General features: G+C 33.2%; 1 protein-coding gene across 1 annotated transcript in view; it reads left to right on the top strand.

Annotated features, from left to right (window-relative positions):
- Positions 1–27,005, top strand: part of CSMD3 (CUB and Sushi multiple domains 3) — a gene marked incomplete at its 5' end in the record, with an annotated part of 538,890 nt that overhangs the window by 447,666 nt on the left and 64,219 nt on the right. Inside the window, 8 exons of the mRNA XM_039386640.1 lie at positions 1,572–1,652; positions 2,823–2,936; positions 6,603–6,791; positions 7,198–7,344; positions 9,855–10,043; positions 17,191–17,376; positions 18,669–18,863; positions 20,526–20,699. Of these exons, the coding sequence (XP_039242574.1) occupies positions 1,572–1,652; positions 2,823–2,936; positions 6,603–6,791; positions 7,198–7,344; positions 9,855–10,043; positions 17,191–17,376; positions 18,669–18,863; positions 20,526–20,699 (1,275 nt within the window). The remainder of the gene's footprint in view (positions 1–1,571; positions 1,653–2,822; positions 2,937–6,602; positions 6,792–7,197; positions 7,345–9,854; positions 10,044–17,190; positions 17,377–18,668; positions 18,864–20,525; positions 20,700–27,005) is intronic.

Raw genomic sequence — 27,005 nt, 5'->3', positions numbered from 1 at the left:
CTTCTTTCACCTGTTTCTTTTGCTGTGCAAATTATCATTCCACAGATGTGGGCCCTAATGCGTAGTAAAGATGCAAACTGAGCAGCACAAGGATTACTCATGAAGAAACTTAAAACAACCTTTGGATTGATGTTGTCAAGATAATAAAAATCTCTCAGTATCTTGGAGGCTCTGATCCTTCATATCAGCTATACAAAATTTATAGCAGTAAAGGAAACATGAGAGGAGTCAAATCTATTTAAAATAGATAATTCGGGGATTAAAATTAATGGTACTCCTGATACCCTCAAATGAGAGACATTTGAGATAAATGATACAATTTTTTTTATTGAATCAATTTTTAATGATATTGTGATTCTAATTATTAGTTTTCTTAGGATGCAAATAGCACAGTTGTTTCATGTTTACTTGGTATGTTTTACTTTAAATTGCTTTATCCTAATGTTAGCTTTTTGACTCACTGATTTAAGTAGATCTTCATTATATGATCAACAAAAAGGAGTATAATAGGAAGATATCAAATATGGGTGACTCAAAAGTAAGAAAAGGTCTTACCTGTTACAGTATAAATTTCGTGACTGACAAAAGTTTGGCCAATTAGATTACTACAGGATCTAATCACAGGAAGCAACCAAAAATGTGTATTACTGAAGCTGAACTGCCATCTGCCATAAGTAGATGATGTTTCAGTGCTAAAGGGAAATGCTATAAGAAACAATGCTATATGAAAATGTACTATCAGTGAAAACCAAGCATACTTCATCCTGACTGTACACTTTAAAACAGGGAAGACTATACTGTCGGTATAAATATGTCAATGTGATTTCTTTGGCAGGATTTCTGTCCTAATTGCATTAAGATTAAATGGAATTTTGTCTGTGTCCAGATATGGGCCTATCCTCATACAATCTCTGAAAAAAAATCTGTATAGCTTCTGCATACTCTTCCTACTTATCTTTTTATTTGTTTCACCTAATTATTTTGCCTGGCTGCTGCATCATGTGTTAAATCACAGAAAATTATTTCATGTGAGACTTCAAATGAGAATTTTGAAAGCTGCATTATTCTCTGACCCTATCTGCAGGAGCGGTGTGCTCCACAACTATTCACTTACTGGGAAATTTCACATTCAAAATACTTCTGTCCATTAGTTATTCTGCCTCTGAGTAGAGTGTTTGGGATTCCAAAACTTGTATTTATTACAGAAGAGTCCAACAGTAAAATTGTATTGTAAAAAAAAAAAAGAACCCCAAACAAGCAAAACAATAGTTTCACAATACAAAAATATTTATTTTTTGTGTGAGATCACTTAAGTGAGAAAATTGGTAACCAATTCTAGGTTTCTTAGGTTATTTACGACGGTTTTGCAACTAAAATAAATAACTAATCAAGAACACAGACACAACTTCTGATGTTTTCATTTCCTTTCTTTTGATTCTCCTGAAAGTTTCAAAATACATTAATAGAGTTTTTACTTTTATCCTGTTAATATGGGTATTAAATCAGTTAAGTTTGCATGGCTCTGTTAACTGTGTTTGAGAATGTCAGCTGTGCTTTGTTCCTGTTTATAGCCTATCAGCTCCGGGTGTGCCAGCCTCCAGCAAATATACCAAATGCAGAAATTCTAACTGAGGATGATGAATTCGAAATAGGTAATATAAGAGAAAATGAAAGCACCATTTGTTTCGAAAATAAACTTGCTGTGCATGGGATGCTTTTCAGGATGAAAATCATGCCTATAATACATTAGATTTTTATTTGAAAATAAGTTTTTTAAGAAGTCATTCCTCTTCCCTATACCTCCCGAATCCCATTCAGAAATGACATATAAGTAATACAGTAACTCTTTGTAATTGACTTCATTTTAAAAAACATTTTTCATACTCTCTAATATAAAACATTGTATTACACTGAAACAAACAAACAAAACCCATAAGAAAACATGTAGAAAATGGTATATTCTTTACCAGAATTAAGGTCATTTGACCTTAAGAGTAAAATCAAATTTGTGAAAATTATGAGGATCAGAGAAGGGGATGACATTCTGACCTTCTGAGACGTGTAATAATATTACTTAGCCACGTACAGTTCAAAGAAATTTGATTTATATGATCAGATGTCTGATCATATAAATTTCTTTCATAATGTCAGATGTCTGAACAGCTAGTTTTGCTCATATGATGGCAAAGAAAATAAATTTGTTTTTAGTCCATATCAATATTTGATTAGTTATAAAAGTAACAAAGAGAAAATATTTTTTCCCCTTTCTTCTCTGTAATCTGGACCAAAGAGAAATAACTTCTGGGATATAAAATTTTCACTTTTATTGGTATATAAAACCATATGAATTATTTATTTCTCAATTAAAAAATGAAAATTTCTTATTCTCACCATGCCAAATTTAGATATCATCAACTAAATCTAGTTCCTATTTAATTTTTTCACCCCTCAGATTGTATGAGTTACTGACTTGATCTAATACCTTTAGTTCCATAATGGTTATCCTATAAATTATATTGCTTAAAGCTCTGTGGACATGTTCACACAGCATCAGTCAAACCTAGACAAATTAGCAAACTATCCAACAAATAATGTGGTGAAAAACAGTGACAAATGCAACACAGTGTGCAACACAAAGCTCATTTACCACGTTTCTTAGACTAATCAAAGTTGTTTATGCCAGAGGTCATTTAGCCCATTTTATGTGGTGGCAGGAAACTTCATTAATCAATAATGTTTTCAAAGCTAAAAGTCTCAGTTAATTGCTGTTTAATGTTTCTTTTGTTTGTTTGTGTTTTGTCTTATTTTGTTTTTCCAAACAGGAGACATAATAAGATACCAGTGTCAACCAGGCTTTACCTTGGTTGGTAATGAGATTCTGACATGCCGACTGGGTGAAAGACTTCAGATGGATGGAGCACCACCTTCTTGTCAAGGTTTTATCTTGTTTTTATTTTCCTGCTGCCAGTCCAGCTGAATGGTGATTCCTCACATACCCTCCTCTATCTCTTTACATAAAATGGCATACTGAAACTATTTCAGATTTTTTATGCTATTCCCAGTATATCGTTGTTGTGCTTCATATATGTCAGATATTAATGCAAGATAATTAGTAATCTTTTAGTGAATTTCATGAGTTTAAAGGACTGCTGCTCTACTTTGTGAAGTATTGAAAACTGCAAATACAGATATAATACTATCTCATTGTTAAAGTCAAAACAAGATTACAGTCCTGCCAACCACTAACATCACAGTTTAAACCAGTCTTTATTAAGCTGAAAGTTGATATGTACCCTCTAATATAATTTTTCCATAATTTTAAAAAAAATATGAGGGTTTTCTTTCATATTGAACTGATGAAGAAGCTAGTGAAGATAAGCCTTGCACATGCTCTATTAAAAGACTGGAATCTCTTTGAAGTTCCAGTGATGGGTATGTGTTTATGTTTTCTTACTAATTTTTCCATTTATTTCCAGAAAGATGAATAAGGACTTTCAGTTATAAACGTGTATGATAAAGTCTTTTCTAGAAAAAAAGACCAAAACAAAACACTATAGCCTCCTAAAAGCATAAGTTATGTAAGCAACAGTCATTTTGGATTCTGCTGGTTGCTGTAATATTCCTTTGTGATCCTTCTACTGTTGAGCTTAATATTCTAACATCTACTCCAGGATTAAAATACTTTCTCAAATCAGTCATAATAAATACATTTGATTTACATTTGTATTATATGAAAAATACTGCTTTCTGTTTTTTCTACCAATCAGATATTTTGGTGTTCCTTCCCCAGTAATTTTAATTCATTAACATGTCTATAAAACACTGATGTTGAAAGATTTATTTGGCAATAGTAAATTAATTGGCAATAAATCTACTACTTTTACAAGTTAAACTTTAATATCTGTTTATTAGAAATTGATGAAGTTTCAAACTGGTGCACAGTATAGATGTTAGGAAATTAAAAATCAGTATATTAATTTTTAGAACTTAATTATTACTATAATCTCCACCTAGGTTTTCAGATGAGAGTTAAAAAATTACTGTCTTATAAATATATCCTTTTCCTGCACTCCCAAGAAAAAAGAAGGGTCTACTATTACAGCTGAATAAACTATTTTCCTCTGATTTTATGCACAAAACTATGCTAAAGTCAAACTCATTCATAGCAGTCTAGCTCTTTTAAGAGTCTAGCTCTTAAAAATGCAAAGTGATCCTGAAATGTGAGCTTCATAAGAACTTTAACACTGATAATTTCTGAAAATTCATACATTTGTTTAGGCACAATTACTTCTATAAATAGCCTCCAACACCCCAATTTAAATTAAAATCCTAACTTGGCAGACTCATAGAATTTAATAGGTGGAAAACCATTAAATAACCTCCAGGCATTGCTTTAGCTGTTAAAATGATGTAATATTAGATAGGGCAAATAGAGACATATGTGCTAATCCTGAGGCATTCTGTCAGCATGTGTTGCTGAAGGCATATTTGTATTCAATGCAAGACCAAAGACTAAACCTCAGGAATGATGACTTCAGTTACCACAGTTAATCTTTTAACTGTCAGATATAAATGCGAAACATTTATATACTGAATATTAAATCAGTTCTTTCATAATTTTTGTTTAAAGCAGAGTGAACTGAATGTAGTTTTTAGGGTTATATCCAGAGAATCAAAAAGAAAAATGCAAAGGAATTTGTTAAATTGTGTTAAAAATGACCAAACTCGACAGGTAGAATAAGCAGCAGCATAATTTTAATTTGTATTTATTTATATAATATCTAAGTTTGAAGATCACAATATATAAGTAAAATTTCAATGATGAATGGAAAAAAATAACTTTTTGGAATCTAGAGGCAGCAAAATTACATGCCTAACATTTCTGTTTTTCGTGATTTTAGTATATCACACTGATCTATGGATAAGCCACCATACTTTAATTGTGCAGGCTATAGCAATCACTCTCTAGATAAAAACACAGTTCTTCTGTTGGTTCTTAAATGATTTACTAATTCTTTTCACCAGGTAGAGCGGAGGTTTGTTGTTAGATTTCATTGTGTTAACTCCTGTTGACTGAACTTTGTACATATGTTGTATGCTTTAGCTGGTGTAAAATGACTTTAGGTTGAATTTTTCTTTAATTTTTAACTTAAAATAATTTGATCAGTTGGATGATCATTTCTTAAAATTTTTGAAGATTTCCTTCTTTAGATGAGAAAATAATCACTAAATTACACAAGCTTATACCAATGGTTATCATTTTATTTTTTTAAAATAGAGTGTTTTCCATATGCAACATGTAACTTTGTCCTTAATTTTGGTTTAAATTATTTTCTACTTTTGGGATAAATAAAAACTTCACAGTAAGAAGATCCAAACTGTATTTTGCATCATAATTAAGGGACCCTGAGAAAATTCTTGAATGATGACTCTTAACTATATCTCAGATACGTTTTCTCTGATTCATAAAATACTTTGCTACTTGACTCCCAAGGGAATCTATTTTACAGAAATAGGTCTTTAAACCATCTATAAAATTCCTGAGGGAAGTTTAGCTGAAGATCCCTAAATTAAGGACAATTTGCAAAGCAGAATAATATGGAGGCAGCAAAACTAGCTGCAAATAAACAAGTGCAGCCAGATTACTATTATGCTCTTTCTGCCACACATTTTTGTTTATATATAATTTATATATATGTACATATATGTACTATAAAGCTGAGTGGATCAGTTCATTCGTTTGCTTGAGCTTTGTGTCACAACTGGCACAGCACTGTAGTTTGACCAATTCCAGCCATATGAGTTTTCTCAGGTGGCATGGAAGTATTTTATTCAATCTCTTCTTGAAAACAAACACAGGACATGAGAAACAACTTCTTAAATTTAGCTATTTGCAAGGGAGAGATTAATATTTTTAAAATATGTTGGCAGATTCCTTTCTCTTTTTCAAGTGCGGGTTGGATGGATTTACAGGGGGTTGTACTAAATGACCTTCAAATGTCCCTTTCAATCTAAACATTCTATGATTCTTATGATTTTTTTTATGGAGACGATTATTCTTTTTCTCACTCATCTCTGCTTTTCTGTGTTCTTTATCTCTCTTCATAGTCCAATAACTTTTCAACATAAAACCTGATTTTTGTATATAATAAGCCAAAATTATTTTCAGTGTTCTTGAGAAACCTAAGATCCTATTATTTTTCTTGCGTAACTTTTAATAACTCAGGACTAACTAATTTTTTTGTAAGAGTTAGTTGTCAATATAAAACCAGATTTCAAAGCTCCTGTTTAGCAGTATTCAGTTCTGAATATACTGTAGGCACTTGTTCCTATATCATGAAGCAAAACCGTTTTTTGAAAAAAGTTCTGATAACATGGTAATATCAACTATTTCTGTTTACTGAGATTTTTATTTTATGTAGACCTAGTGAATCCAGATAATTCAAAATTAAACCCCTGCATCATATTTTTAAACACCATTCTGCTCAATTTATATAAAAATAATGAGTAATTAAGTTCTTTTGGACTCAGAAAAATCTTGACAATCACATGAAACAGAAATAGTGGGCTTTAATTTTTTTGCCAATCTTTGTGTTTCACAGTGCTCTGCCCAGCCAATGAAATGCGTCTGGATTCAACAGGAGTAATATTGAGCCCTGGATATCCTGACAGCTACCCCAATCTCCAGATGTGTGCATGGACCATTACCGTGGAAAAAGGCTATAATATCAGCATGTTCTTTGAATTCTTCCAGACAGAAAAGGAATTTGATATACTTGAGGTGTTTGATGGTAACTATAGGATGCATAACTTTGGATTATACTTTTTCTATATAATTGTATTTTTATATTGCATCTGGGTAATCACTACTGTTTATGTACATCATAACTTTTCAGTATAAAAAATCTTTAAAAAACAATTATTTTGATTCATTGTGCTAAAAGGAATTGTTGGATTACTGTCTTTTGAAATTGTACTGCATAAATTATGTTTAGAAATAAATTTTCTTTTAAGCAAATATATACTGTCTAGCATATAACATGTAATGTCAACTTCTATTTTTAATTCAAGTTAATTTGCTATTTGCTTGGAGGAGGCTTTATACATATATATAGTTATGTGCACATAATTTATGGTATGTTATTTTAAACTTTGTAACTCCTTTTTTCTTTTTTTTTCCCCTTCCTTTGTACCAAGGACCAAATAGTCATAGCCCATTGCTCATATCTCTCAGTGGGGACTATTCATCTTCTCTAAATATAACCAGTAATGGCCATGAAGTATTTCTCCGTTGGTCAGCAGATCATGGCACCAATAAAAAAGGTTTCAGGATAAGATATATAGGTATGTAATTGTGACTCTCTACAGTGTGTATAAAATTTCAATACGGAACATTTATGTATGTAAAAAGGGTAATATAAGCTATGTTTTGTATCTTTAATTAACCAAACTGAAAGGAAATCCAATCTGTTCTGTCTATGAACCTGATGATACTGATCTTGTGAGGAAAAAATACCTCACACATGTGCTCTGTAGAGATTTAAGAAAATGCTTCACAGGGCTTTCAAATGGCATAAACCAGCACTAAAGATGAAAGAAGCTTTCCTCTTCTCTCTCCCAGCATTTATTTGCACTTGTGTACCTTCTGGGGTGTTTTCCAAACTGGATCTTTATGCAGTTCATTATTAACAATTTTGGTGGGACAGAGAAAGACATAGAAACAAAGCAGGAGTGAAGAACTATAAAGAGAAAAAAATATGAAACCCTGGGGGATTGAACTCTTTAATTTAAGGTTCAACAGAAGCAGCAAACAGTATTAGAAGAGGTCAATTATTATGTAAAAAATGCCAGTATTGTATGTGTTATTAATTCAAACTAACATAATGATGAATAGTGTGTGAAAATGGTACTTGACAATGATAGAATTTTGTATAATTGCTTTTACAGAATTATTATATAATAAGAATTTCACTGGAAAATTATATTAGTTAATCGAGCTAAAGTAGACCTGTTGCAATTTGCGGCAATTGCACAAAATCTATATTTGATTTTTTTATGATGACCAAAGATATGAAATATACAGAATGAAAAGTACTAGGGTTAGTATCTGTAGATATTAGAGAAGTTATTGGCATAAAGCAATTTCACTTTACAAAGTGAAGAAAGAAATAGAGAATAAATATAAAATTCTTTCTTCTGGTTTTTTTTGTTTTTCCTCACTCAATTTTTGGCTCCTCAACAACTGCAATTATGAGCCTAAAAATGATTAGGCTCATAATATTCAGTGAAACAACATCAGTGTCATCTTTCCCTTTAGGAGAGGATAGTTTTCTCAGACTTAAAATGTTTGTTGTGAACTAGATAACATTCACTGTTGACTAGACACAAAGTATTATATGGTACCTATTTTCATTTCCTATAGTACCTCTTAGATCTGTTAAAAGAGAAAGAAGAAGAAATTCTTCTCTTTCCCTACAAGTAGTGAGAGAACTATTGAGAGGTAGACAGGAAATATTTAATTGTGATCTGTATCTCTCAGAAAATACCAGTGTATTTTCTTATACACTAGGTATCTCTGATTCTTCCAAGAGTGTAAGGCAGGAGAAATTTAGTGTAAGGAAGAAAATATTTTCATAGTATGTGCTCTGAAAGATATGGCAGTGCTTCTCATTTTGCTCTTTGCTTTAATATGTTTAACATATTTTTGTTGTAAACAAACTTTATTCTGTGTAGAGGAAGCTTTCACCTGAGAAAAACATTGACCTGAAGTAACTCATGGAACATGGAAAGGCTTAAAGAGCAAGTGAAGCAGCACTTCTCTATTTGCCTGAGAAAACAAATGCCTATAGTTATAAACATTCTTCAAAGCCTAAAGGAAGCACTTGGAACTTCCGGCATAATTTTGTTTTGTACAAAAAAGGAAATTGGCCATCTTGGCTAGCAGCCTTGAATTAAACCAATTAAAAACCAAGTTAAACTCTTACACAAACAACATTTATCTTAAACTAGTTACCAGGTTACAAGAGCCTTCTGGTCTGTAGCTAAATACAAGTGACTTGGTACTCATGGATTTAATGAACAAGGGAGTGAAAGGAAATATAATAAGCAAGTGGTATTTAATGTCAGAGAGTCTTGAAGTACATAAATAATTTCAGATTATGGCAATTGTATCTATTAGAGATAACTTTTACTCTCACAAAGATTTCTGATTTTTTTCATAGTCTCTAGATAAGACTTCTGTAGGACTTAATGTGTTCTAAATAAATCAACAACAACTAGAAGCAGATTTGGTATTTTTGCCGTGGATTTATGGTGGCACTAATATGTATGATTAAAATCTATATTAAATGTTTTGCTTCCCTTCAGTTCATTATATCACAGAACTTGAAAGAAATAACTTATTTAGGACCAGAAAGAAAAGATAATTTGAAAAGAGTTATGTGCAGATGTTTCCTTCTTTCAAAAATTTGTATACTACTGAAATGTATACCATTGCAATAAATTTCATCATAAACTAAAATTCTGTAGCTTACTTGATTTAAAAAGAAGATGGTGAAAAAATAAAACAGAACAAAAACCCAAAATAATAGCCAGTTATAAGAGTGAGCTATCACTCTATTTCTTTTGAGGCTACTGAAACCTGAAGCTTATAAAGAGCTTAAAACGGTTTATTTTTTCACCTTTCTATTTTGTCATATTGTTTGATGCGTGCATGATCAGGACACAAAATAAAATTTTTAGTGGTGATTTCTCAGCTTCTTATCAGATGTCCACTTAATTCAGCCAGAATTTTTCAAGAATTATCATCTGAATTTTAAATGCATATCTTATTTATTTGATATTTATGTTTAAAGCTCTCTACTGTAGTACTCCAGAGTCCCCTCCACATGGTTTCATTGTCAGTCAGACAGGTGGACAGCTCAACAGTATGGTTCGCTGGGCTTGCGATCGAGGGTTTCGGCTCATTGGGAAAAGTACTGCTGTATGCAGGAAGTCTCCATATGGTTATTACTCGTGGGATGTTCCAGTCCCAGCTTGTCAAGGTAAATTCTTTAATTAAAAAAAAAAATACTCTAAGAAACTTCCCTTTTCCTTTTCTAAGTTTTCTGACTTAAAATGAATAGCAGGTAAACATTTCATGGTCATACTTCTGTACCAAAATTTTTCTACCTTATAAAACTTATAAAACTTATAAAAACAAATGTGTTTTAAGAGCCAGGATTTCAAGAGAATTTGCTAAGACTGGCAGATACTAAAAATAACCTATCTCACTGTGAGGGAACCTTTCCCCCCAATACACATGTAAAATATGAAATTATTCAAAAAGTTAATTTAAAACTGAATATATTTAAAGCTCATTTATTGTGATTCAAGAATTACATTAAAATTAATAAAAAAGAAAGACCTGAAACTTGCTACATTTCCAAGAACAGGAAACTGGACCAAGTTTTGCCTATGATGCCATATTTTGCCTATGATACCATTCTAATATTTTGTGGTTTAAATTGAAATTTAAAAGATGATTAATCAGGTTAGCCATATATTTAATTTCTTCTGTCTTATAAAAAACCAAACATATTCTATCTAACAAGGAAAAGGAAATGGTTATTTAATACCCATACCTGTATACTAATTCTTCCTTTCCTGAAAAGAACACTGTTGTTCTGATAATTTGCCTGCGTCTCTATTCAGTGAACTATTAGAATGACTTTTTTTGTTCATGAAAATTTGCAGATGTGCTTGTTCAAAATGTATGCATTTTGTTCCAAGATAAATGCTATTGGAATGCTCCATGTTAATTTCCCCACAAGGTTTGTTTTTTGACCAAAAGTCTTTGAACTGTGTGTTTCTATAAAGCAAAAGAAAAAAAAGTTTGATAAACTTCTTACTGTATGTGCCTATAGTTTTTAAAAAGCTGAAAGTCCTCAAGAGAAAAATACAGTCATGCATTTGCTACATATAATTCTTTGTCTTTTTCACCAAAGGACTGCCATTACACTTATTTGCAGAACTTGGTCAAACTCTTAATTAGATGTATAACATAATGTGGAAAAAAACCCCAAAACACCAAACCAACAAACAAACCCAACTCACCAAATTCAAATACCAGATGATTATTCTCAGCATACTGAGTATAGTTCAGTAAGGGAAATAGTTGCAATACTCAGTAACACTTTAGGAACAAGTGAAGTTAAGTGCTTAGTAATTTCACGATGTCTGATCAAGTACAAAGACTGTTGGCATACTGTAAATTATTTAATTTATTGAATAACAGTTAATTATAATTATGAGGCTAGATTTGATATGTGATATGAACTTTATTTGATTCTTCCTGCAAGACCTTGTTCTGGAAAGTGGTTTCTGGCCATGACATGTAGCTGCAACTCACAACAGCAAACCCTTTGGATTCAACCTAAAGACACATTACTGCAAAACACTTCAGGAATAAGCTGTTTCCATACGTCAGTTATATATCTAAGCTTCCTATTGTTTTGCTGAAGTTAAAATTATTCCACTGTGATGGGTTGACCTTGGTTGGATGCTAGGTGCCCACCCAGCCATTCTATCACTCCCCTTCCCAACCAGACAGGGGAGACAGTAAGATGGAAAACAACTCGTGGGTACGAATAAGGCAGATTATTAAAGCAGAAACCGGGTGAAAGCTTGTGTGCACACAAGCGAAGTGAAAGATAACACAGTTTATTCTCTATTTCCCATCAGCAGTGATGGTCAACCACTCCCGGGAAGCAGGGCTTCAACATATGTAATGGTTCCCTAGCAGGCAGCCACTGGACTCAATGAATGCCTGCCTTCCTGCTCCTTACCTTAGCTTTTATATCTGAGCTGACGTCATATGGCATGGAATATCCCTTTGGTTAGTTTGGGTCAGCTGTCCTGGTTGTGTCCCCTCCCAGGATCTTGCCCTCAATTGAGGGAGGATTGTTACAGTGCTGATGGTGTGCTCAGCAGTAGCCAAAACAGCGGTGTGTTATCAACACCCTTCTAGCTGCCAATGCAAAGCACGGCACTGTGAGGGCTACTGTGGGGAAATGAACTCCAGCTGAACCAGACCCATACACTCACCTGTCCAGATGATACAGAAGGTTCACTCTCTTGTATCAAAAGATTCAGAACACCATCAGTAGATATCCTTCATGTTCTTTCACAGAGGACACTTACAAGGCACAAGAGCTTTGCCATTCCCGCTACTGCTGAACAGTACAGCTTCACCACAAATTCTAACTCTTTAAAGTGTGGGCTAACAGGTTTTAGAACTTCATGATATTGAGTATGAACCACTTGTTTTAACAAGTATTATAATTGTCAGTCAGAATTTGCCAACTATTTTTCCAGGTGATATCAGATAACAATGTCACAGTCCCAACTTCTACTTCCCATTCTCTATCATTTATCGCATAAATTTCAAAGCCATTTTAATCAGTCCTTTCACACATCTGAATGTAGAATTGCCACAAATGACCATTTAACACAGATAAGAAAAAGTATTAGGCTTTATTTTTTTATATAGTATTGCAAGTTAAAAAAAATATATATTTGCAATTTTGCAGCTTCTTTCAAAGCAACATGTCATTTTGATCTATTTTTTTTCTATTTCCAAAATTAAGATTACCAGTCAAATCACAGTAGTAGTAATAGTAATTACAACTATTTCCTATAGGAAATAAAATATCTCAGGCCTCAAAATTATCTGTTCTTTAGTGATACCTCTACAATCTGCACAGCTACTGGATTTTGGTGCTTTGCTGGGTTTTTATAACAATACTAATTGCATTACCTGGCAAGCATTTCTACTTCCTTCAGAATATTTCATGATTTTCTAAACTAATTCTTTGTCTTCACATTTTTCATTCTGTATCTTTACTATTGTTGAGAGTTGTCTTCTGTAGTTAATGAACGTCAATAGCCTTTTTCACTACAACTGCTAATGAGTGACGTTAGAGCAATTTTTAATGTTTTCATTCTTATACCTATATGACTAGAAATCTTGATCTCTGAACCTCTAAATAGATAATACCAGCCATTCTTCGTATCACTTGCACTACAGGACTGGGAGAACCTGAAGCATCCAGACAATGTTTAACCTTGGATGAGAGCTTTTTTACATTATTTACAAAAATAAATAAATCTCAGTGGAAGAGACTAAATGCAGTAGTAAGGAATCAAAGAGAAATACCTCAAACCAGACTTCAGCAATTAACTGAAACCTGTTTCAAAGTTAATACAAAATGACCCTTTATCTGAAAAGGGTCTTCAAAATCTAATATTATATCATATAACAGTAAAAATAATACAAATTATTTATCAACTTTAATGTTCTAACTTTTAGATATTAACTATTCTGTTTATATAGGCATGCATTAAATGAACTATAATGTGAAATTGTTGTTACCTATGTATCCATCTCAGATTAATGATATTAAGTCAATAAAAGTTTCCCATGGTAAATTATAAGATCTGATCATGATAAACTTTTGAAAGAATTAACAGATTTGCACTAGTCTATCTGAGTACAGGAATTAACATGAATTCATATAAATGATTGAATATTTATAACTGATCATAGATCTCAGAAGATTCAAAGTGTTTTAAAGCATTTGGTTTTCTTTCAGTTATTTTTTACATTTGCATTTTTATCCCAGAACTATATGATTCTTGGTTTTTAATTATGAAATATTTCTTTTGCAAATAAATATTGTCTCACACAGGTCTCATTGGAAATCATTATTAGTACTTTATAATATCATATATGGATAGTGGGCAAATGCTTTTACAGGAATTTTAGGTAGAGATTTTAAGTAAGTGAAGTTTAAAACTCAACATTATATCCAGAAAAGTTGTCTACCTCAGTAATCTAAATTGTCCACAAGAGCAGACATATTGTTGTATAAATGGTGATTGTTATGCAAGCTATACTAAAGTATTTAAAAAAATTAAAGATAAATAAATGAGTATCTAAATAGAATTCCAAGAATATATGGTTAGATATGGTACATGATGAGTTATGCTTTTATAAAAAATTAATGGTGTGGAACAAATATCTGATGGGTAAAGCATAATCCTTCTACTTTTAGATTTTTTAGACATGGCTATAGGTTTGAGATAGTCATATTCATGCACATTAGAACAATTACTATAGGTATGTATAAGATAAATAGGTCATATTTATTATAAGTTTTGTATTTATTGCACAGACAAGGTGATAGCAAATAAGTAATAGTTTTCTGTGATGTGTTCAACACAGCGCACCTCTACTGTGGTTTGTAGTTTTTTTTTTAATTTACATCTTATATGCAGGGGTTTTTTTATGGCAATACAAGCATATTCTAACACTGATACTACTACAACTGGAAGTTGTTATAGAATTGGTGCTTTACCTGTGTCTTAGCTGTGATTATTGCCTTTGGTATTATTATATTGCTTATGAAGCAGATCAGTTTTACGTCAGATCACCTCCTAGTAGGGGCAAAAATAGATTAATTTTTTTCCCAAGTATTTATACGTAGTCTGAGAGGATTAACTTTCCTGTGTAGACATGATAGGTACTTTCTTATGGCTCAAGATTCCACTTCAAAGTAAGGTATTTCAGAATTAAGTGCCTAAGCCTTTTTCTTTCCTTTTTTTTTTTTTCTCTGACCTACATTAGATATATTGTGTTAGATGGTGGAAAAGGTTTAGTTTTTTTTTTTTTCTTCCCAAATCGTCAGAGCATTATTTAGAAGCAGATCTTCTCTTGGTATTTTCTTTCTGGTAAAAAAAAAAAAAAAGAGAGAGAGAGAAGAAAAAAAACAGCATGGCTTACATTTTTATTTGCACTTTTCAATTTTCTTCTCTAAGTGGTAGAGGATCCAGCAAGGAGAGGTGCTGGACCTTCTCAGCAACAAGGAGATGCTGAGATGCTGATGAGGAATGTGAAGCTGAAGGGCAGCTTTGGGTGCAGTGACCGTGAAATGATGAAGCGCAAGATTCTTAGACCAGTGAGAAGGGCAGAAGCTTGCTAACTTGACTTCAGGAGAGCAGACTTCAGCCTCCTCAGGGATTTGCTTGGTGGAGTACCATGGAATAAAGCCCTACATTCATGAGAGGACCAAGATAGCTGGTTAATATTCAAGGATCACGTCCTCCAACCTCAGAAATGTTGCATTTTGACAAAGAGGAAGTTAAACAAAGCTCCAGGACACTTGCCTGGATTATCTAGGAGCTCCTGGACAATCTGAAACACAAAAAGGAGGCCTACAGAGGGTGAAAGCAAGGGCAGACAACCCGGGAGGAATACGGACAAGTTGTCCGAGCAGCTACAGATCACGTTGGGAAAGCTAGAGCCCTGATAGAAATAAATCTGTCCAGGGTTGTCAAGGGCAACCAGAACAACTCCTAAAAGAAGCCTAGGGAAAAGGTGGACCCTCTCTAGAAGGAAACAGGAGACATGGGACATGGAGATGGTTGAGGTACTCAGCAATGTTTTTGACTCAGTCTCCACTGACAAGTGCTTTATCCACACTTCCCAAGCAGGGGAGGCAAAGACAAGGGCTGAGAGAATCAGTAACTTCCCACCATAGGAGAAGATCAGGTTCAAGACCGTCTAAGGAACCTGAAGGTGCACAGATCCATGGAACTTGATGAGATGCACCTGTCGGTCCTGAGAGGCATGGTGCACAAAGTGGCAAAGCCACTATCCATCATATTTGAGAAGCTGTGATATTCTGATGAAGTTCCAATTGACTGGAAAAGGAAGAACATAGCCTGCACTCTTAAAAAGGGAACTACAGACCAGTCAATCTCACCTTGGTGCCCGGCAAGATTATGAAACAGACTCCTCTGGAGACTGTGCTAAGGCACATGGAAAATAAAGAGGTAGCCGATGACAGCCAATATGGCTTCATTAAGGGTGATTCATGCCTGACAAATTTGGTGGACTTCCATGATGGGATTACAGTGTTGGTGGATAAGGGAAGAGCAACTATGTCATCTACCTGGACTCAGGCAAAGCATTTGACACTGTCTTGCACAACAGCCTCGTCTCTAAAATGGGGAGACGTGGATTTGTCAATGGATCACTCAGTGGGTAAGGAATTGAATGGATGGCTGCACTGAAAGATTTGTGGTCAGTGGTTCAATGTCCAAGTGAAGAGCAGTGATGAGTGTCACAGCCTGCAGGGTGACTGAGGTGATTGTCCCTCTCTATTCCACTCTTGTGAGACTCCATCTGGAGTACTGCATCCAGCTCTGGTGCCCCTAACATAAGAAGCACCTGGACGTGTTGGAGTGTGTCCAGAGGAGGGCCACAAAGATGATCAGAGGCCTGGAATATCTCCTGTGAAGACAGGCTGAGAGAGTTGCAGTTGTTCAGGCTGGAGAAGAAAAGGTTCCAAGGAGACCTCAGAGCAGCCTATAGGAAACCTGGAGAGGGACTTTTTACGAGGGCATGCAGTGGTAGGACAAGGGGGAATGACTTTAAAATGAAAGAAGATAGGACACATCAGGAAGGAATTCTTCACCATGAGGGTGGTGAGACACTGGAAAAAGTTGCCCAGAAAAGTTGTGGATGCCTCATCCCTGGAAGTGTCAAGGCCAGGCTGGATGGGGCTTTGAGCAACGTGGTCTAGTGAAATGTGTCCTCACTGATGGCAGAACGGTTGGAACTGGAATATCTTTAATGGTCCCTTTCAACACAGGCTGTTCTAAGATTTGATGATTCAGTATTTTCAACAGAGTATTTTCTGCTTTGCAGGTGGAAAAAATAGTATGTTCAAATTTAGTTTTAGTGCTTTGCCAAAGGTCACACAGTACATTTGATGGAAGAAATCTGAACTACCAACCATGTTTGTAGTTTCTCAGATGGTGTCTTACTCATTCAGCCATGCTGGTTGTATTTTTTCCAGATATTCTCTGTTCTCTTTTCTTTACTATCTTCTGCATTTTGAATGGTTAGCTGCAGAGTTATGAACCATTTTTCTTATTTTCATCCTCCTTCAAAAGACAAAATCTTTATTTGATTGAATTCCCTAAAATTTTAAGAGTATTTATTTTCATGCTTAAAACACATATTAAACAGTTTAAAATTATTTTTTATGACTTTAAAACCATTGATGTTGCAATGCATAAACCATTTGAGGTAAGTGGAAACTTATATTGAAAATGTAAAATAACTATGTCTTTCTCTTTACTCAGCAATATCTTGTGGAATTCCTAAAGCTCCATTAAATGGTGGGATATTAACTACAGATTACTTAGTTGGCACCCGTGTTACTTATTTTTGCAATGATGGATATAGGCTATCAGCCAAAGAGCTTACTACTGCAGTCTGCCAACCGGATGGGACCTGGAGCAATCACAATAAAACACCTCGATGTGTAGGTAAGTAACATGTAAAAAGTCCCTAGTAAGAACCTGTGTGTACATTTTGTTTATTAATCCAGGCCATAAATCTTCACATTACTTAAACTTTCATCTTCAGGTTACTTTAATCTATAAATTATTGATGGTATTAAATTGTTATTTGTTACATACATATTTGCAATGTATGTAACTAAGACATGCTGTGACAGCAGAAGAAATATACTAGAGGTTATAGAATACAATAAAACTAATAATTAATTTATAGCTAAATCAAAGTTAATGGTTGCAGAGGTTTATGCAAAAGCCATCTCTTCAGTGAGAGTTGCAAAATTCATATACTGCTAACAAACTCTATTTACTATCCAGAATTGCAAAACCTCTGGGATACTTGTTGGAAACTGCTGCTTATTATTTATATTCAGCCCATCATTATAGTCCTAAACCATCTGAACTTGGGGGAACATCACTGCAGAGAAAATGCATGTTTACTCCCAAAGAGAAATGGATACCAGCAGTTATAAATGGGACGTAAAAACCCAGGTGATTGTAAGACTGATACAGAAATGTCAGAGTATCTGATGCACATTAGGATTTGAATTATCTCATCCAATGAATTTTGGAAATGAAAGAAAACATACCCTAAAGTAATTTTCAAGGATGTTCTCTTTCTCCTTTTTTATTTTCTCGTTCTTTTAAATTGCATTCAATCATGCATTTTCCTCTTTCTAAAGGACCAATCCAAATGGAGAAAAATAAAGTAGGAAATATTGTTATGCATGTTAAACTTTTTTTATTTATCTTGGAGTTGTACAATATTTTTGTTCCATTTCTGGAGGAAGAACACATAGAATTAAGACATGAGATTAAAAATGTATAGCTGCTGAAAAAACAACTTCAACATGGATATTATTTTATCTATCACCAATGTGCAGCCTCTCAAATTTCATGGAGTTTACCTGGGTAGAAAAATATTTGCTGCATTTAAATGTAGCTAACACTTTACTAAAGATTCTGGTGCCTGATATAAAGTGTCACAGGAGGTCCATCTACAGTGAATTCAACCATGCTATAGCTTCTATCTACACTGCTTGCATCACTCTGAATACACAATCCCTGCTCTGGCTAGATGATTATTAATTACATGAGAGAACTCATACCTGCTAACAAAAGGCAATTTCAAATACAGCATTAGTCTTCAAAGATTATGTCACTGTATTTAATAAATATTTTTGAATTAATAACAGTACAGATTTTCCCAGTTTGCCTGTACTAAGCCACAAATAACTATGTGGATTTTTTTATTTTGGCAGTCGTTACATGTCCAAGCATCAATTCTTTTACACTGGAACATGGAAGATGGAGAATAGTGAATGGTTCACATTATGAGTATAAAACAAAAGTAGTTTTCAGCTGTGATCCAGGGTATTATGGTTTGGGACCAGCATCTATTGAGTGCCTTGCTAATGGCACCTGGAGTTGGAGAAATGAGAGGCCTTACTGCCAAAGTGAGTACATGTTGCATCTTCATCTCCTGTATAGACATCAGAAGAAAATATTTTACTGGGTGAATTAGAAAATAGCTAATTAAATATTTAAAATAGTTAATTAGAAAAAGTGTTTCTTGATTGGAATTCCTGGGTATCCAAAAGGCTATTATTGACAAATATAATACATTAGGTTTAGTGACAAGGACATATCTGTAAGCACTCTTCTGGATTTTAAAGGTCCCTATATTTATAAATGTAAAAGGAAGTAGTAGAGAACCTTTTCCTATATATTTTTTTTCGGTCAGGAATGCTGTATGGTCTAGAAAAATGCAAAACCTTTGTATATTGTCTGCATGCTTGATAAATAAACTAATCTCTCCTTTCAGCTAGTTGTCATGTAATGTGCATTTACACACATCCAAATCATTCCTACCATTAGCTGGTGTGCTGATAACCTGAAGTAGTTAATTTTCAAAAAATAAGTAATGAATATTGAGATATTTAAAGCAATTAAATGTGCTTCCCGCACCCACCCCTGTGAAAAGCAAGTTTCTTCATACATTTGAATTTAGACACCTCTTTTTCAAAACTGTAGGGTTTTGGTTACACTTTGAAGCCCCAGAACTCTTTCTCTTTATGGAACAACTTGTGATGTGGGACATGATTGAGCTTTTGGTGCATGTATTGAAAACATATCTGCACATTCGTGTAAAAATCCAAACATACTGAAAAAGTTTGCAGATGAGTCAGATAACTATGGCTTTAGAATTTATTGACAATAAACACAAAACTAATAAAAAAAAAAGAAGTTAAAAAATGCAGTTTCAAAACCAGGTATTATTACATTGGAAATTAACCTTAATTTTGATTTCTTTATAAGTGGAAATATAATTTATAATTTAGAGTATTTTTAAAAGTTAATTGCAATATTTCACCTCTGCTAGTATTAAAAATACTGTTTATATGTCTGTATCTATATCTCTCTGTGTATATAGATATTTTACATATAAAATTTGTATTTTTAACCCTTTTTTCTTTAAAAGACAAACTATTTTTCACTGTTTTGAGAAGTTTTGTTTGAAATATTACCACTTTTTTCAAACATAAAGTGCACTAGCTGCTTTCACCCTCTTATTTAGTAATAGTAAAGCTATTTTTATTATTAAAAGAAAATTGATAAAGAAAAAAATATTATTTTGAATGAAAAGATGCTTTGAATTGTAAATAAATAGCAAGGAATTCCATGAATATAAATCACTCCTTTTAAAAATGATATGTGTGAATGGTGAGGTAAGCATGTCATTATGAACTAGAAGATCAAAACAACATCTGCCCAGAGAAACATAATTTTAAAACTGACAATTGTGGTATTCCAATATGCAAGACAAGTACTTGATAAAACCAAAATTAAACTGAATTTAATAATGTTCCTAATGGCTTTTTTAGGTTTACAGAAACAATTTTAATTGGTTTTCCCCCTCTCTTTCTTAAGTATTATTTCTAGGGAAGTAACAGTATTTATTTGCAGTTTTTAATCTATTTTTTCTACAGAACAAAATGCTTCAAGGTGTGAAATCCGGTTGACTGGTTGATAAGTATTACTGGTAGATAAGTATTATTTTATGTGTGTTTGTGATACTTAACTGTACATTTCTGTTTTGTTTTGGTTTTGTCATGAAGTTATTTCTTGTGGAGAACTTCCTACACCTCCCAATGGAAATAAGATTGGAACTCAAATCACCTATGGATCTACAGCTATATTTACCTGTGACTCAGGATACATGTTAGTTGGCTCTGCAGTGAGGGAATGTCTGTCATCTGGACTCTGGAGAGGAATTGAGACGAGATGTTTAGGTACAGATACTGTCATGACTTGACTATTTTCTTTCTCTCTAGCAGACAAAAGTAAGCAAAGACAAACAGCTTGTCTCTTTCTGTTAGCAGAGACATTGAAGAGGGATCTGCATGTGTGTGGCTGGGTGGGTTGTTTTTCTTACCAAAGTATAAGAAATTATCAAATTATATAATTACCTTTTCAGAAATTTTAATATCTTTCCAACATGCAAAACCTGTTACTGTATTTATGTGTATGTCTTCAAAGTAGAACTATACACAAAAAGCAAGACAGACTGATTCCGTATGTGTCAGCATTAATACATATCCTCAGTAAAAATATCTGCATGGTAGCCTGAACTCAGTGGTAGTGTTATGGAATTAAACTGTACTCTTGAAAAGATACAGAAGGAGATAAAAAAAGTTTTTGCAAACTTTGACAGGACCACTGCAGCCATGTTTCTAAGAGAGTCACTGTCCGGCCACTATTTATGCAATTTGACACCCTTTACTTGTACATGTTTAGGTATCTTCACCTATTTGAAATACTCAGACATCAGATGAACACATGGAACAATTTCAAGGTTCTTTCTGATTCATCATCTTGTGTACCTTGAGCTGGGTTATTGTCTTTATTATAGAGACATTGATTTTGACTCTATATGCAATCAAAATTTTAATTTCAGTTGAAATCAAAGCTGTGATTGTATTCTGATTTAGAATGAAATACGTAAGTCATATTGTATTTTGTCACTTGGGAGGCATGAGTATATTACAGAATATCCATAAACAGAGACTTTCAGAAAATCTGAACTAATATATATTTTAAATATAGGGGTTTGTTGCAATACCTCTTTGTGCAGATTGCCATTCACCTTTTTAAACTACTCTCCATCCAAAATAATTTTCCTTCTCCAATACACCTTATTTGGTGCAAATCTGCACTTAAGTGAATGACTCATGAATGAGCAAAGGTTTTGCTTATCAAACTACAAGTCTGAAGCTGGAATGTTCCCTGACATACAGCTGAGAGGGGCAGAGTCCTTGTTTATTTTTCACTTTTACAGTGGAAACCATTCAGCAGAGGAGGGGGAAAAAAGAAAAGATCTTCATGTTTGATAATTTTTTTCTTCTAAATTATCAGCAGTTATAAAACAGATTGTTTTAAATCTAAAAGTTTTAAGGCCCCTTAGTATGTAGGTAATCAAAATGTTCTGCTTTTGTTGTTTGTTAGTTTGGGTTTTTTTTTCATTTTTACTGATTTGTCTGCAAAAGTTACAGCTATTGGAGTTTGGAGAAATGTAAAAATATTAATCAGAGAAATATTAATCTAAAAACAGCCAAATTGCCTTCTATTTGTGAATAGCATCTTGAAAAAATACTTGCATTTAAGAATTTTACCAAAATAACTTCATGCCAAGTGAAGATCATCACAGAGTGAATTGAATTTCTCTTACATTTGCCTATAGAAATAAAAATGTAATACAATCTTAATAGTACTAACAGGTTGCATAGTCTTTACTTGCAACTTAAAGAAGACTCCTGCTTCTCAGAAAATATTAGTTATTATTAAGTTCATATGCTGTAATGTCCAGGAATAAGAAACAGTTAAGAAAACAACTATATGACTGGAGGTGAAAACTAATCTAAAAAGACACCTTTCGTATCAGGCATAGGAGCACAGCAAATCTTTAAATGTATATCTTCAAAGCTTTATTGATGGCAAATTGTTGAAGATAGCATGAATGTTTTACAGAAAGAAATAGAATGTAGTATACTTCATATATATAGCAAGCAAAAAAGCATGTATATCTTGGCCAAAGAAAAAAAAAAAGAAAAAAGAAAACTAGTGACAGAGCAAATTAATAAAAGGGAGCAATGGCTGCCCTAATTGCTTTTGCAACAACACTGCCTTCTATGTTATATCCCTGTGCAGAAATCAGCTTCTTGCAAAAACTCAGACTAACTCAGTTCAATTCTTCTTTCTTCCACAAGTAATTTAAGACTTAAGATAGAAGGACGAGTTGAGCTAATGACAAATCAGAAGTCAGAAATGTTTTTAAGAAGGAAGAGAAAGAAAATGCTGTTGGAAGGTGGAGGAAATGGTGGACATTAAAGAAATATTAGAATGTGAGAGAAAAGGAGATAAAATACAGGAGGAAGATCTACAGAGTGGGTATTTTAATGGTTCAAGAAATTAATTTTTGTGCAACTTATCAGTAAATTCTGGTATTTGTTTTCAATAACTGAAAAATAGTAAGAAAAAATTTATTTTCACTCTCTACTTCTAAAGTTTTTGTACTCACAGCTGTAAATATTTTCTATCGTTTATCACTTGTACTTGCTGAGAAATGTATTTATGATTGGACTGAGACGACTACCAATGTATTTCTGTTTTAAGTTTTGAAGATGCCCTGCAAAATCACTTAGATGACATTAATGAAATCCTATAGGATAACATAATACACTTTTCCAACTATTTTGTTTTAAAATACCAGTTATTTTTTTCAAAAGTGTTACTCAAATTATTTCATTGCATTGCTGCGTTAGACAACTTGATTTTCATTCCAATTATGTGTAATTTGAAAAATTATGAAAGGTAAAATAAACGGGAGTCTAAGTATTCTGCAACAGAACTTAAAACTAGTTCATGTTGAACCTAATCAGAGAGAAATGACAACTAAAACAGAGGTAAGCTTTATTTCATTGATTTTTTTTTTCGTTTTGGCTTCTTTTTAAAAAAAAGAAGGATAATATTTTATGGATATTGAATCTGTTGCAAAAATTGGAACATTTAACACAACTGCCCTCCTTTCTGAATATCACTTTATTTTTCCTTAAAGAATACCTAAATAACAATGTAGTACTCCACAAATCATCACATAATAATCTCAGTTTTAATACAATGTGGTAGGAAATTGAGTTCTGAATCTTGTTCTCCATAGCTGGTGAGAAGAAACAATGTTCAAATTGAAAAAAAATAACAAAACAAAAGAGAGCTTCTGAAGTAATTCCATTGTCAAAATTTTCAAAACAAATATTTCAAAATATTTTATTGTGAAGAAATACGAGAAAAAAATAATTTTGGTCTTTTAGAATAAAATAACAGGCAAAGATAAAAATCAGGACTGTTGTGTCTTCAAGGTTGCAGACTGCCCCTCACAATTTATTGTGTTTGATCTTTTTCGGAAACAGTTTCTGGGGGATAGTCTATGTAGTAAATCCTGGTGAAACATTCAGAAACATAGAACAGATTATTGCTGAATATACTACTTATAAAAAGAGAGTGAAAAATCTGTGATTTTGTTATACGATTTCCTCTTGGACAAATATTTAAATATGTTTCCTGTATTATTTCAGTTAACATTTTAGAAAGCCTAGTCCAAAACACTCAACAAAGTAAAACTTACAAAGGAAAGTATAGCATGCTTTGAAAAGTCTTTCTGTTGGATGCAATTCTTCTTATATATAATGGAGCACCTGCTTTCTTAGATTATTCCAAAGCATTCAGATTTCATACTTCTCTTCTGGAGGCATGTAATTTAATTGAGTTTCTCTCAATTATGTGACTGATAGCAATTTTAAAAGATGTTTAGACATCTCATCAATGAAAGCCATGTGAAAAAACAGGGAAAATTATTATTTTTAAGTAATAGTTTAACTCATTAGAGGAAAGGTATCTTATGCACACTTTTCTTTTTTGTTGATTGGTGATCTTACTCCATGTTCTCACATTTCTTGAAGTTGTGACTTTGTCCTCTTCATCTCAGGTATACTACACTTAAAACTTTTTACCTAATTCCTTCTCCATTCCTCATGACATATTGATAAAACAGATTGTTTTGTATTGTCTCCTTTATTTACCAGAAGTTATTGCTGTTATTTCCTGCAGGGAAAGACTCAACAACTGCTGGAACAATAGTTTTGTTCAGTTCTGCAACTTAGTATTAAATCTAAAATCAATATAAACCATGAAATATAATTACATTATTTTAGTTATTGTAGTTATTTTAGTTCACTTGGAGAAGTAAAGACGCCTTTATAAAATGCTGTGTCCATATGAATAAAAATGCAGAAATGAAGAATGGAGTTTACTTGGTGAATAAGGCATAAAGAAGTGTGGTTCCAATACTGGGCTAATACTAGAGGAGTTTTCAATACAGACAGATGGGTAGCAGAAAAAAGCTATTTGGGTTAGAGGGTACATTAAATGTCAGCATTTGTACTTCCTATATAATAATATCAGGAAAACCTTTCATCTATTCTCCTAAGAGAAATATTAAACCTGTGCCTTTGTCTGCATTAACACATAATCCAGCAGAAAGAATAGATCACGAGACAAGTAATTGATTCTGAATTTTCTATATCTGTATTACATATGTTTCAGATAATTGTCCTTGGACTGTATCTGGTCTCGTCCTCTGGGCTAAATGTCATCATTACTCATATGATTCTGACTTGTCAAAAAGACCTGTCAATAATGTTGACCGCTTTGTCTCCAAAAGGAGATGAAACACTTGTTTTGTGCTCCTAGAGACTTCTCAATGTACTTCCTCTGAAAGGAAGCTAATTTGTTCATAGTAAAACCACTCAGCACATTTAAGAGTTCGAAGGAAGAGATGAACCAAAATGCTAATGTATACACAACCTTTGACTTGTTAGCTGGGGAATATTTACCCCAGTTTTACTCAACTTTTCGTTTTTTCATAAAAAAATACCAGTTTTAAACACTAATGAGTCATTAGTGGCAGCTTGTTACTCATAAAGGAAAGAATAGTTATCAAACAGCTCTGTACAGAGCAGTGCTGTCAACAGGGTCAAAAGAATAGCAGACTTACTGTCTGGGGCAAAGAAACCATGTAAGCTGACAGTGAAAAATATTCAGTGCATTAACTTACCAGTGCTAGTTTTTATATTTTCCCAATCAGCTTTCAGTCGCTGAAAGGTTTCTGTGGGTATGTAACCTCTGAAGTGTAACCTTCCTACCACTATTTTCATACTTAAAACTTCTAGAAAAATATATAAGCAACTAACTTGTCTTCGCTGTTTTTAAATATCTTTCTTTATCTTGTTATTACAATTAAAGGAGAATCTGTATCTCCAGTGATACTGAATTAATATATCCAGAGTTAGCCATAGGCTTCTCTTTATTCTTCAGTACTACTGCATAATAACAACTAGACTTTCAAATTAGGTACATGATGTTTCATCTTTAAAAAAAATATTCAGTTGTTTCAAGGAATTCAGCAAAAACTTCCCTCTATGTGCCATGGATTAAAAAAGATTTAAAAGAACTTTACCAGTCATCTTAAACAGTTTAATTCAACTTGAACAGCTGTCAAGATGAGGATCTTCTGAAAATAGCAGGAGAAATACCCCAAACCCTGCTTCGTCCGGTGCTGCACCTTCTTATATCCTTATAAAAAATGAAAGCCCTGTAAAGAAGAAAAAAAATGCCAGGAAATAATTCTTCCCTCCTCAGCTGAGGTCATCTTGACAGGTTAATTAACTTTGTTGAGTAATAACCTAAATCTCTTTTTTCAATAATACATTGTTATGTAGTTTTCTTTCACTACTATGCTCATGTTTGACGCTACTGACAACGAAAATAAGCACAGGCACATTTTTGCCATTTAATGTAAAGATTCTGTATTCATTTATTCCTACTCTTTTCATCTCAGAGAGCAACCTGCAGAAACATCATTTACAGCTAAGGTTTCAAAGGTTCTGACACGAAGTTATTAGGCTCATTCTTCATTGCTAGAGCTGGGTTTCATGTCAAATTAGATAATTTATTTGGTGCTCACAGGTTATTAATATCTTTCATTCCTAATTTTTGACTAATTCTGTTTCTTAATAATATTTCATGTAGTTATTCTTTATTTGTTTTGCTGGACTGGAAATGGAGAATGTTATACTGCTTATTTCCCCTCTCAAATCTGCTACTCAGTAAAACCTTCACATTTAGTACCTTTTAGTCTCTTTTTTATGTAGGTTTCACTTGTTGTCTTTACAAGAGTGACATCTGTTGATTCAGTATTATAAATTATAAGTTGCATTAAGACCTAGGGGTCTCATCTGAATTCACAGAACTGCTGCATAGGTCTTTTATATCTGTATCATAATAAAAATGGAACTACATCCGGTCTTATGGTACAGCATCAAAATAGAGACACTGACAATGAACAAAGCTATCGTGAGAACAGTCTAGAATAGCCTAATCTAAAGTAGTAGAATCCTAACCTAGTGTGAAGTCAGCTATTTACTACTACTGTGTATTGGAATATACTTTTTCCCTCAGTAGTAGTAATTATGATAATCAATTAT

Source organism: Pipra filicauda, unplaced genomic scaffold (genome assembly GCF_003945595.2).
Source record: "Pipra filicauda isolate LSUMZ 115617 unplaced genomic scaffold, ASM394559v2 scaffold497_size843975_pilon, whole genome shotgun sequence".
NCBI classification, from domain to species: Eukaryota; Metazoa; Chordata; class Aves; order Passeriformes; family Pipridae; genus Pipra; species Pipra filicauda.
The sequence above is the reverse complement of the archived record's forward strand: the minus strand, read 5'-3'. Positions and strand labels throughout refer to the sequence as shown.